General features: G+C 43.0%; 1 protein-coding gene across 1 annotated transcript; it reads left to right on the forward strand.

Moving 5' to 3' along the window:
* Nucleotides 1-6656: 6656 nt before the first annotated feature.
* LOC119368612 (N-alpha-acetyltransferase MAK3-like) lies at nt 6657-11087 on the forward strand. Its single transcript, XM_037633824.1, has 4 exons — nt 6657-6961; nt 7069-7195; nt 10232-10287; nt 10579-11087. The coding sequence occupies exons 1-4, from the start codon at nt 6758-6760 to the stop codon at nt 10792-10794; spliced, it is 603 nt and encodes a 200-aa protein (XP_037489721.1). The 5' UTR covers nt 6657-6757; the 3' UTR covers nt 10795-11087.
* The last annotated feature ends 2788 nt before the right edge of the window (nt 11088-13875 follow it).

A 13875-nucleotide genomic window follows, 5' to 3' on the forward strand; every position in this document is an offset into this window, starting at 1 on the left:
TTTCCCGTGATCCGTCGCTCGGGGATCGTCGAAGCCCGAAAGATCACTCGACGAAAGAAGAGAATGGATCGAGTCGACTGAAGACAAGTTGCTCACCATCGACGAAGAGATTCTTTGGTCCAGAACAGTGCACGACCAGAGCGCAAAGGTTAATCGGAAACGACATCAACTCCTTCCTCACTCGAAGCCTCAATCCATTCGGGGGCTAATGATGGGGTCATGTACCTAGGGTAGGGTCACGAACCTGATATAAGTACCTTACCAAAGGACACCCTTAGAAGAGGTCGCCTTCCAGTCGACCAACGAGGGACTCACTCGACTGACTTGAAGGACTCGACCACAAAGATTCACTCGACCACCAGAAGGTCAAGAGGCACTCTGCACTGCAACGGCCTGTAATTAAGTAGGCTTTATGATAGTAAAGACACTTTATGTGGGGCGTTACCAGTAACGCCCCGGACTTAACTCACCTTAAACCCTCTCCTACGTGGGCTGGCTGGGGTCCTGGCGCACTCTATATAAGCCACCCCCCTCCACAGGCAGAAGGGTTCGGCTCCTTGTAACTCATATACTCTTAATCCACTCGACCGCCTCCGGGCTCCGAGACGTAGGGCTATTACTTCTTCCGAGAATGGCCTGAACTCGTACATCCCTTGTGTTTACAACCTCTCCATAGCTAGGACCTTGCCTCTCCATACCTACCCCCCACTCTACTGTCAGGCTTAGAACCACGACAGCAGGCCTCCTACCTGGGATCCTCCTAAACTACTCCTGGCCGTCGTCAGCGGGCTGCACGTAGTAGTAGGCACCTCCCGAGTAGTAGTAGTCGTCATTGACAGTGGCGTCTGGCTCCTGGGCTCCAACGTCTGGTCGTAGCAATCGGGTAGAAGGGAAAGGGGAATAGAGGGAGAATGCAACCGTGAGTACTCATCCAAAGTACTCGCAAGCAAGGAGCTACACTACATATGTATGCATTGGTATCAACTGGAATAAGGCTATCATATGTGGACTGAACTGCAGAATGCTGGAATAAGAGGGGGATAGCTAGTCCTTTCGAAGACCACGCTTCTGGTAACCTCCATCTTGCAGCAGGGGAAGAGAGTAGATGGTAAGTTCACCAAGTAACATCGCATAGCATAATCCTAACCGATGATCCTCCCCTTGTCGCCCTGTGAGAGAGCGATCACCGGTTGTATCTGGCACTTGGAAGGGTGTGTTTTATTAAGTATCCGGATCTAGTTGTCATAAGGTCAAGGTACAACTCCAAGTCGTCCTGTTACCGAAGATCACGGCTATTCGAATAGTTTAACTTCCCTGCAGGGGTGCACCACATAACCCAACACGCTCGATCCCATTTGGCCGGACACACTTTTCTGGGTCATGCCCGGCCTCGGAAGATCAACACGTCGCAGCCCTACCTAGGCACGACAGAGAGGTCAGCACGCCGGTCTAAATCCTATGGCGCAGGGGTCTGGGCCCATCGCCCTTTGCACACCTGCATGTTGCGAACGTGGCCGGTGAGCAGACCTAGCAACCTCCATTACAAAGGAAGTTGCGTTACGCGGTCCAACCCGGCGCGCGCCGCTCAGTCGCTGACGTCACGAAGGCTTCGGCTGATACCACGACGTCGAGTGTCCATAACTGTCCCCGCGTAGATGGTTAGTGCGTATAGGCCAGTAGCCAGACTCAGATCAAATACCAAGATCTCGTTAAACGTGTTATTTTGAAATAACCGCGAACGCCGACCAGGGCCAGGCCCACCTCTCTCCTAGGTGGTCTCAACCTGCCCTGTCGCTCCGCCACAAAGTAACCGTCGGGGGCCTTCGGGAACTCAGGCCCACCTCTACCGGGATGGAGCCACCTGCCCCCTCAGCCCCCAACATCGGAATCACTCGCGGGTACTCCTACGAGCCGACCCGACTTTAATCACCACAAGTATCATATATTATGTATAAGTATATACCCGTGACCACCTCCCAAGTGATCACGGCCCGATAGTATAGCATGACAGACAGACAAGAATGTAGGGCCACTGATGGTAAACTAGTATTCTATTCTAAGCATTTAGGATTGCAGGTAAGGTATCAACAGCTGGAGCATCAATGACAGGCTATGCATCAGGATAGGATTAATGGAAAGCAGTAACATGCTACACTACTCTAAGGTAAGCAGTATAGAGGAGAGTAGGCGATATCTGGTGATCAAGGGGGGGGGGGAGCTTGCCTGGTTGCTCTGGCAAGAGAGAGTGGTCGTCAACACCGTAGTCGTACAGGGTAGCAGCGGCGTCGGTCTCAGTGTCTAGCGAGAGAAGAGGGGGAAGAAACAATAAATATAATGCAAACAAATGCATGACGATGCATGACATGACAAAGCGTGATGCTAGGTGTGCCCTAACGCGGTACGAGGTGGTACCGGTGAAGGGGGGAACATCAAGGAAATTATCCCCGGTGTTTCGCGTTTTCGGGCAGAGGAGCCGGAGGGGGAAAGTTGCGTGTTTGCTATGCTAGGGATGCGTGGCGGACGAACGGACTGCGTATCCGGATTCGTCTCGTCGTTCTGATCAACTTTCATGTACAAAGTATTTTCATCCAAGCTACGAATTATTTTATAGGATTTTCCAAATTTTATTAATTCCTGGAATTTAATTAATTATTTAATTTAATTCAAAAATGGATTTATGACATCAGCATGATGTCATGCTGACGCCAGCAGTCAACGGGGTTAACTGGTCAACCTGACCAGTGGATCCCACTGGTCAGTGACACATTTTAATTAAACAATTTAATTGACCTAATTCGTATTAATTAGGAGGTGGGCCTCACTGTCATACACTGTTAGTTAATTAACAGTTGTTAATTAGGCATTAGATTAATTAATCCTAATTAGTTAATTTTAATCAGAATTAATTAAGTTAATTAATTAATTATATTATTAATTATTTATTTATTATATATATTATTTTTAATACCTTTTTTTATAAAACGTTCTCAGGGGCTGGGCCCCGGCTGTCATTGGGCCAGGGCCTTAGCGGGTGTGGGGTTTACGGGTGTCGGGCATGGCAGCAGCCCGTTTGGGCGCACGCCCCGGCCAACGGTGGGGGAACGAGGCGCCAGCGCTGTGCTACGACTGGGAACGGCACCGGCGAGGCCGTGCGAGGGGGGTTCGGGCTGCGCGCAACGCAGGGGTAGCGGCAGCAGCAGGGGAGGCAGTGCAGCGGCGAGAGCCGCGGTGGGAGGACGGGGCGCGACGGGCGCAGTGTGCGCGAGGGGACCATGGGCGCGGCGACTGTAGGCGAATGAGGCTGTGGTAGCAGGTTCGATGGCCGGTGCAGCGCCGTGCGGAGGGCGCGGCCGGCAAGTGCGGCGCGACGGCGTCCACAGGATGCAGCGGGCGTGAGCGAGGACGACGGTGAGCGGCCCGACAACGACGAGGCGGGGCGCACGCGCGGAGGGATGGGAACGTGGCCGGGCGCGTGCGGCGCGGCCGAAGCGTGAGCAGCACGCGGCTGCGGGCGCTGGCGGGGAAGGGGACGCGGTGCGCGGGGGAGGGAGTGAGCTGCGTGCGAGCGGAGGCATGACCGGGCACATCCGTGCGGGGTCAGAGCAAGGGAAGGACGGACGGGGTTCCTCACCGCGGGGCCGTAGGGACTAGGCAGCGGGCGTGGGGAGGGCGATCGGGACGAGGCGACGACGGAGAGGACGATGGGGTCAACGCGGAAACAGGCCGGCGGGGAGGCGGTCCTGCGAGGCGGCGGCGTCCTGCCGTGGGGGCGGCGAGCTCCTGGCGCCGGCGTCGGGGACGGGATTGGGCCCTTCCGATCCAGATCCAACGAGAGAGGGGGAGTGGGCGACGTGGGGGGTGTGGGGTGTGGCCGGTTAGGGTTATTGGGGGAGTGGGGATAAGGGAGTGTGGGGGGGCTGGCCGGCTGGGCCTGGTGGGTTGGCCCAGTTGGGCCACGGCCCAGGGGGTCTTCTCTTTCTTTTTTTATGTTTGTTTTTTTCCTTTTTTATTTTCCTTTTTCATTTTTCTTTTAGTCTCTAATTTATTTTCTATTTTAAAAATATAAAAGTAGTTCCTATTTTAGTATAACTATATCTACTACTGCTATATTAACCATGGCACCCAAAAAAAATAGATTAGTATTTTACAAAATATAAAAGGCATTTATTTAATTGTTTTTGCTACTGTTTAAATCCTTATAGTTCATTTAAGCATTTTATAAAAGCTTGGTTTCTCCACCATAATTGCTTACGATTTATTTGAAACAATCCAAACATTTTGGTGTTAATTTTTTGAAAAATTTTGTTGTTTGCTTTTCTTTTGAATTTGAATTTGAATCTGTTTGGAACTAACGTGAGATTAGCAACAGTAACCGTGGTGACACGGCATCATCAACAGAGGTTTGCTGTAGCTTAATTATCCGGGCGTCACAACCTCGAACTCATGGTCATGGAAATGCATGTCATTGGTTTGAGATCAATGCGAATTGTTGGAGCCAACACCCATAGTTGACATGTATGCATCATCATTGAGACTGCAAAGTTTTTTGAACAATGCAAATAAGCTATCTATATGAATGCATTGAAAAAAAATAACAAGAAGAGAAAAGTTGGAATTTTTTTTACCTTGGGGACATTTCGTCGAACATGTTGTGCGCGTCGGCCGCCGGCTCAACGAGTGAGCTCGCCGGCGCTTAGGTAGCTGCCGCGCCCGTCGCACGCCCTGCAAGCTTCTTCCTCCTCGCCTTCGAGGTGCCGGAGCCGTCCACCGTCTTGTTCTTCTTCGCCGATGTCTTGCCCTTCTTTGGTCGTGCCGCATTAGGGAGTTTCGAGGAGGGGGCGTTGGCTCGGGCCGGCGCTGGCGCGACGCCACCCGCCGCCGAGGTCATCCACGGCGGCATGAAGAGGCCGCGCGCGAGGCCGATGGTCCGAGGAGCTCCGGCGGAGGCGAGGCCAACGCCACCCGGGCTAGGGTTTGCGGCGGCGGCGGCAGCAACGGTGGAGGGGTTGCGGTTATAGGATGGGGGAGCGGGGTGCCGGCGCGTGCGTCCATGGGTGCAGTTCGCCAGCGCCGGTGTGCGTGGGCCGTAGAAGGCGGAGAGGAGAGAGTGCGGCACGAGCGCTCGAGTGTGCCGCGCGCGGAAGCGGGCGCCCCAAATACACCGCGCGAGATAGCGAATCCGACTGCGCGCCCAACTCCTTATACCGCGCGCGCGGTTATTGCGAGCCCGCTGGAGCCACCAGCCGGGTTGCGCGCGCGTTAAAATGGCCAAATTTATGACGCGACGCTTGTTTAGCGCGGTTGTTGGAGATGCTCTTAGATCGCACTGATTATAAGCACACTTTGACCATTGACTCTGACCTAGGACCATGACCGGTGACCTTTGACCGTTGAGTGGTGACATGGAGCATTGACCGCTGACATTCTAAAAAAGGATTTACTATTTTCTAAATAAGTTCATAAATTTAGGGGGAAATCATGAATCTAAATAAAGTTCATGAGTTTGATTTTTTTATCAATTTAGAAAATTTCACGATTTTAAGAAAAGTTAATGCATTTCAACAAAGGTTCACAAATTGAAAAAAAAAATTATAAAATTGGAAAAATGTTCACGAATTTAAGAACAAAAATTCACTAATTTGAAAAAGGAAAAGGTCACGAAAAATAAAATATTAAAAAATCATGAATTTTTAAAAGGTGAAGAATTTGGGAAAAAATATCACGAGTCTGAAAAAAGTTAATGAATTTGAGATAAGTTCATGATTTTAAGAAAAAGTTCACAAATATGAAAAAAATTCATCAATTTAAGAAAGAAAGTTCAAAATTAGAAAAAGAAAAACAGACTTGAAAAATAAAATGATAAAAGAAAAAATGAATGGAAAATTTCATGGATTAGAAAAATGTTCATGGGAAAGAAAATTCATGGATTTGCAAAAAAGTTGAAGAATACAAAAAAAGTACACGGATTTAAAAAAATCAAAATACATAAAAGTTCGTGAATTTGGAAAGAATGGAAAAACAAAAATGTTAAGGGAGTTGAAAAAAAAGTTCACAAATTTGAAAGAAAAATGATCATGAACTAAAAAAGGTCATAGATTTGGAAAAGTTCATGAATTTGAAACAAATTTGAAAAAAGTTCAAAATCTGTAAAAAGAAGTTCAGGAAAAATAGAAAAAAGTGAAAACTAAAAGGATAATTGAAAAAGGAAAGAAATAGATCAGCAACCCAGATAGTCTAGCAAGCAGGGTGCACGCAAAATCACTAATTGAGGAATACTCCTTCCAAAGATCACTTTCACCTTTCTAGATTGTGACAAGTGGCGCATAACATGTGCGTCACTTGTCGCAACCTGGGAGTTTTTTTTCATAGATCCGTTTATTCAAAATGTTTTATCTCCTAGATCGTGTGTCCAAATCTCAAACCGTTTTCACCGTTGGATCCCTTGCGTCGAGATCTTCAAAACAAGATCCTGTATTGATAGGTTTTGACGAACTTTAAAAAAAACGGATGAAAAAACTGTGTCTCTCGTGAAAGAGGAGTTCTGATATGGGCTTTGACTCCGTTTGGGCACACCTGAACATTTTAATTTGATAACGGGTTTAACCTACACAGAAAGTTGGCCCAGATCCTTTCGGGCTAAAGTTTGGGTAGGCCACGGGCTTGTCCACTAGCCCGTGCGTGCCTACGCCGGCCGCTGACTCCCTCTCACCTAGCTATCCGTCCCCGCCGCCGATCTTCGCTCGTCCTCCGGCGACCTATGTCTGCGGCTGTGATGCAGGGCACAGCGCCCGTAGAGCGCCGCGACTCCTCCAGCGGCGGAGCGGAGATTGCGTACGTTAGCTACGGCGGTGAGCAGCACCTCCCACTGGTGATGTCGCTGGTGGACGCGGAGCTCAGCGAACCCTACTCCATCTTCACCTACCGCTACTTCGTCTACCTCTGGCCACAGCTCACCTTGCTCGTACGCCTTTACTTTCTCTTTGCACTCTACCTCTCACGCTGCTGAAAGTATGTGGGTTTGGTATATTCTTGATGGTTTCTTGGTTTGTCCGGGGGATTCGTCCGAAGGCGTTTGATGCAAAGGATGGTAAGTGCGTGGGGACAGTGGTTTGCAAAATGGGGGAGCACAGAGGCTCCTTCAGGGGGTACATCGCCATGCTCGTCGTCCTCAAGCCCTACCGAGGACGAGGAATCGGTGAGTTTATTAGATTTATATTTATAAAAAATCCTTTAATTTTCTGCTATAGTTCATCAATTGTTGCTAGGCGATGTGTGATCTTAGAATCTTGCTATGTATGTCTAAGGGTGGCAGTATCGACTTAGTAAGGTTTATGGAAACACAATCTTTCTTACTGAGTTTGCTAGTCGTAGAGATCTTACTTGTGTATAGTTTTACTTCAAGGGTTTCATCTTGTCCAGTGTATGTAACTGCTAAGACTCTGTTCACTCTCGTATAAGGGTGTGGTTTTCGTTTTTTATGTTTTTGCAAGGTTGCAATATTGAATCCTATAGTAGGAACACACAATTAATGGTTATTGCTTCCCAAAAGAAACGTCAGGTTTAGTGTTGTTACATGAGCATTTGATTCATTGCAAGGCGCTCTTTGCCTTGTTTCATTTAGTATTTTATTAGGGATAGGCATTGTGCTTACTGTGAAAAATGTCCAAAGTTCTCTGGTTGTTTCATTTATTTTGTTTGAATTGGAGCAATTTTTATGCTTGCAATTAGATTTTATCTCATTCCTCCATCTGAAAAGGAAACATTTTCTCTTTGCTTCCGATTATGTTCAAAAGAAGCACTGTAATTTCTGAATGTGATGTGCTCTGCAACCGAACCGATTTATGACTGACATGCTGCATGTTCCCAGCATGCATCTGCAATCCTTGTCCCTCTTTATTCTAAAAGTGACTCCTAATGCAGTATCCATTATTAGACACATGACCCTAAAAGGACCAGTCTTTAGATTATATAGAGGATCAATCAAGTCTGTTATATCTTGACAGTTAGGGCCTACGAACAGTCATGTCCTTCGGTTAAATGACACACCCCCTGGTGAAAGGATTTCTCTTTGTGGAAAGACACATCCCTTGGTGAAAAGGTGTGCTGGCGAAATGATGTCTCTTAGCAGAAAGACATTACAAAAGAATAAAAAGAAGCATAATAATTGTTAGATTAACACATTAAAAAAACAGTTTTTAACTTCCCAGAAGATGTGACCATTGAAACTGCGCCAGAAAACTAATGTACTTAAATTTAAAATTCTAATTTATTTACGCACTTGGACAAAATTTGAACTTTGCAACTCTATGCTTAAAAAACATGCAATTTCTTATATAAACATTTCAACATAATAAAGTCACTAAACAATCTAATAATACCCGTAGCAATGTGCGGGCATTACGCTAGTTAAATAAATAACTTAACTAACTTCCAGACTCAGGATAAGGTGCCTTTTTTGGTCCCATTTTGGCCAACAAGTATGGAGTGGCGGAGTTATTTTTTCTATGTAACAACCAACCATCTTTCTTGGAGTACCATATGCTTTATTTCGCACAACCAATAGGAGCTCTACCTATTGATTACGTAGAAACTAGATTTGGTCGGTTATTAAGGGTTACCGGCAGAAAACAGAGGGAATCCGTATGTTGTCCTTGATATTCTTATGTTTTTGTGAGATCATGTTCCTTTTCTTTGTTGTGTTTGCGTAAGTTCGCTTCATTAGTTATTATGACTAACATGAGTTATCTTTCTCCAAATTCACCTTTTTTTTTCTTGATCACTTTACATGTTTACCTTGCATTATAGAACTACATTTGGCTTAGTATTGTAATACAAACATGTTGGGTTAGCACAGTTTTCCTGCTCTTGTCCAAAGAATCCTTTTATCTGCTGTTAGTTTCAATATGAGAAAAACATACAACCAACCAGTCACTAGCACCTGGTGGCATTGTCTAAAGAAGAACTACTGAGACACCAGTCACTACTAGTAATCGTGTATGTGCAATGCACGTTAATATAATATTAACGTGCATTGCACATTAATCGTGCATGTGCATATTAGGCAATATATTAATTGCATCGCACACTAATATTTGACAAGATCTTAATTACACATTGAGATTTTTGTAGGATATAATTAATTGGTTAGTGCTAGCATGGATATTGGATATATGCTATTAATTAAGGGAGGATTGTGTGAGGGAGGTGGTGGCTACGTGACTGGGGCTGGACGCGCGTGGGGCTGTGGGAGAACATTGAATATGAGCCCTTGGATTGGATGGCAGACCACAGAAGCAATATCAACTCTTAGATTTAATTAGATAGATTAGATCAGGGTGTGCTTTGTTCTGGGTGCACTATTTTTGGTGGCTTTAGAAGAATTAGAACTCGCACTTTTAGTAGTAGAGATAGAGGTGGGGAATAAATTCTAGCCGATGGAAGTCGTCGAACTCTGGTGGTCTGACTGGTGCTGGGCACAGTTTTAATATGTTGCTTGTGTTGTAGAATTTATTAATGTTAGTCCATTATTTATGAGTAGGATCTTCTAATGCATTTGTTTATTTGCTTTTTTTTTATAGAAAGAAACAGCTAGCTACGTTCACCGGGCTGCCCTTTAATGAAACAGCTATGTTAAGTATTTTATTGTGCTTGTTTAACTTTGGGTCTGCTTCATTTGCAGAAAGAAAGGCGTATTTATTTGCTTAGTTCTTGGATACTATGTTTATTTCTTGATGATTGACATGTCTATGCTAGCCTTGCTAGGTTTCTTTCTTGACAATTGCTTTTTGTGCTGCCTTCTTTTGATCTATATAATGTTCGTTCGTTAAGTGCTATTGTGATGTCATTAGTTGCAACCGCTATGTGCATTATTATTTATGCAAGAACTTAGCAAACGTTGTTGGTTATCTGGTGTTACATACTGAAGTTATATTCTGCACCATTCTTCATACGTTGAGTTTGTTTTGGACTAAATGGATTTCATATGGTAGCTCAATCTCTGACAAATCAGATATCAGTGCATTGTTGCTAAATATAACGAAGATGCTCAGTTGTCTAGTACTTCAAATATTGTAATGTAGTAATGCGGCGTCCCATAATCTTTGTCAACTCCTTGCAATTTCAGCCTTCCAGTTTATCTCCTTCCATAGGAATCGTCATACTTTTTACCTTACAGTTTAATGTGTTATGTTGTATATTAGGCTGATCTAACCTGTATTTCCTCATGCTACAGCAACTGAGCTGGTTACTAGAGCCATTCGGGTAATGATGGAATCTGGTTGTGAGGAGGTAATTATACTACAGTTCTGTTGGTCCGTCTTCTCTAACATTTCATTCGTTTTTGATATTTTGTCATCTGAGAAACATATCAGCTATTATATATATCCTACTTTTGTGTTCGTTGTCTATTTGTTTTGGCTATGGATGTGGTTCATATCCTCTTTGTAAAGAAAAAAGGGAAAGAGGATTGACATCTGACTCATGCAGTCCCTTGATTGTCCTGCAGTTACCAGAATAAGCTATTTGCCTTAACAGTGTGAACGATTAGAGTATTTGACATCTGACTCGTGTGCAATCCAGGTGACGCTTGAAGCAGAGGCTACAAACAAGGGTGCCCTCGCTCTGTATGGCCGCCTAGGTTTTATCCGAGCAAAGAGGCTGTATAGATACTATCTAAATGGCGTGGATGCTTTTCGTCTCAAATTACTGTTTCCACGCCCTGATCTTGGTCTAGATCCAATGATGATGCTTGGTGATGAGAGGGATGGTCAACACATGGATTCTCCGTACTTGTGATAATACCCTGATCAAAAGTGGAAGATGGAAATCAAGCTGTTATTTTTGTTGTGTTCTTTTTCCTGTTTGATACTTTCATGTCTTCATGACATGCAGTAGCTATTTTCCTTTTTGACAAACAAGTGGTTTTCGGCACTGCTGCTCCTGGTAATTTTGAAACCCTGAGGAGGGCATTAGAAGTTCCAAAAATATCTGAATATCTTTTCACGTGTAACAATATTGTCATGGATATTTTTGTAACACAGTGCAAATGTAAATCGCCACCCAATCAGGGGGGCCCTCCGATAGCTTGATATCGATTATGACCTGCCTGAACTTGTTCATGGCACGCCTATTGATCCCTGCCGTTACTTTTTGTTGAAGTTGAATAGCCCACTGAAATCATATGTACATGTTTCAAACATATATATTGATTTACCAGATTTTTCTTTTTCTTAAACCGTTCACTTGGGGTGGAATTCGAGTCGAGCCAGCATGACTCGACCCGTTAGAGCTCGGTAATATAATGAACACATTAACATAATAAACTCAGCTCGACCCGTTAGAATTCGAGTTAGCTTTGGCTTGACTCGTTAACATAATAAACTCAGCTTGACTCATGTAACTCGCGAGCTAGCTCGATTAACTCGTTAAACTCACAATGGACGTGAATAAGAAAAGAGCTTTGCTACACGCATGGGCAAATAAGCATGGGCTTTTACGGGCTTAGCTGGGACCTTTTGATTGGAGAAAATCATGATGCGGGGCCCACATCCCTGAAAATCAGGGTTTTTTTGAGACAATCCGAAATTCAGGGGTGGGGGGTGGAGATTAGTTAACGAAACAGACCACGTAATAGGCCCGTAAAAGTCCGTTGGTTTACAATTTTCGATAACAAAATAATCTTTGCTTCGGTACAATCCCCTAAATACATCAACGGACGAGATCTATCTTTACCCCTTCATAATAAAGGATAATCTTTCTAGAAAATACGTCACGGAGATCTGTTACGTTCTGTGTCCGCCTTGGGCCGGCCCATTAGTATTTACTGTAGCATGGATCGAAGATCAAAAAAAAAATCAGGCTTCGAACCCAGGACCTTCTGCAGTTGTATACTCCCTCCGTCCTTTAAAGAGTGTACTTCCAATTTTATTGGGCTCAAACTATCTCAAAGTTTGACCGAGTTTGTGCAAAAATATGTCAATGCTTGTGAAACCAAATAGGCATATGACGAAAATATATTTTATCATGAATCTAATGCTACTAATTTGATGACATAAATGTTGGTCTATTATTGTATAAATATGGTCAAACATAGAAAAGTTTGACTTTCCAACAAAGTTAAAAATACACTCTTTTAAGAATGGAGGGAGTACTTTAATAGCCACCAGGACAAACACAACTTGGTTATACATAACTAGCGTGGTATATTATCACAGAGAATGGTCGTACCGTAGGAGTTTTTTTTATATAAATGCTGTAGCAGATCGAAATTAGTACTGTACAAAGGGGAAGACACTCTAGCACGAATAGAAACACTGTAGTGTATCGAGATTATTTGACAGGGGGTATTGTAGCTAAAGTGTTTTTTTATAGCTAAAAAATACTAATGTGTTTTTTCATCATCAAAATATATTTTGAAAACATGAATATTTTCAAAAATACGAAATGTTTTTCAAAATTTGAACTTCTTTTGGAAACACGATCTTTTTTCCAAATTTGAGAACATTTTTTTCGGAAAAACATTTTCATTTTGTAAATATTTTTCAAACTTCAAGGATATTTTTCTGAAAGTGTAAGAATTTTTTCAAAAAGTCAAATAATTTATCAATTTTTTAAAAAAATTCTTGAAATTATGAAGAATTTTTAAAAATTCTGAATATATTTTTCAGCACGCAAACCTAATTTTTGAGCATTATTCGAAAAACAGAAACATTTTTTCAAGTTTACGAATATTTTTTCAAATTTACTAACATTTTCTGAAAACATTTCTTATTTTCTAGGGCCTGAGCATTTTTTGATTCTCATTTTTTTTCATTTTTCTTCTCCTTTTGTTTATTCATTTTTCTACTTTTTAAATTTATTATTCTTTGTGAAACTTTTTTCAAAAATAAAAAATTGTTTGGCATAACAAAAAATGTTCTTGTTTTCAAATATTCTTTGCAATTTTAAAAATTGTTCTAGAATTTTAGAAAACGTTCTTGTTGTCGATTGTTTTGTTCACAAATTTAAGAAATTTATGGTTTCAAAAAAGTTGATAATTTTTTTAAAGTACGTGGTTTGCAATTTTTGTTCAAAATTTTCATAATTTTTTGGAAATTTGTTTACAATTTTAGAAAAAAGTATTCTAGTTTGTAAAATTTTCATGCACATTTTGAAATTCCAAAATTGATGGCAACTTTCATGAAATTTTCAGGACAAAAGAAAATGCTCATGCTGATTGATAATGATCGGAAATTATAAATACACTCATCTAAACTAGTGTTTTTAGGACTATGGATAATTGATCCAACTGTTGGAAATCTCAGGACAGACCCCAACTTTTGCAAGCAAGTGGGCATGCCCATTTTAGGCATCCATGCCTGGTTTGAATGACTTCCAACACCGTATGCACGTTGTGACACGTTCTGCCATTAATCATCCTTTTTTCACCGAGAAAACTTTAGAAATGTGAAACTCAACAAAACCCAAATAATTTGGCATGATGCCTTGAATTGGTCATACAAGACCATAAAAAAGGGTCAATTAAGGGATGTCGAGAAATGAGGTGCTCCCAAACAGATCCTTCTGGCCTATCTGAATACCCTTCATTGAACATGGTATTTCTTTGAAAATATCAGGACTAACCTAATTTTTGCAAGCAAGTGGGAATACCCATGTTAGGCATCCCCACCAGGTCTAAATGACTTCTAACAACGTACGCATGTTGCGACATGTTCTGCCATTAATTATCCTCTTTTCGTCGAGAAAACTCCAGGAAATGTATAACTTGTCGAAACCAAAACAACTTGCCATGATGCTTTGAATTGGTCATATGAGGCCCTTGAAAATAATTGGGGTCATTTCAAGGATATCGAGAAACAACAAGCTCTCAGACGGAGC

Source organism: Triticum dicoccoides, chromosome 1A (assembly GCF_002162155.2).
Source record: "Triticum dicoccoides isolate Atlit2015 ecotype Zavitan chromosome 1A, WEW_v2.0, whole genome shotgun sequence".
Lineage (NCBI taxonomy): Eukaryota > Viridiplantae > Streptophyta > Magnoliopsida > Poales > Poaceae > Triticum > Triticum dicoccoides.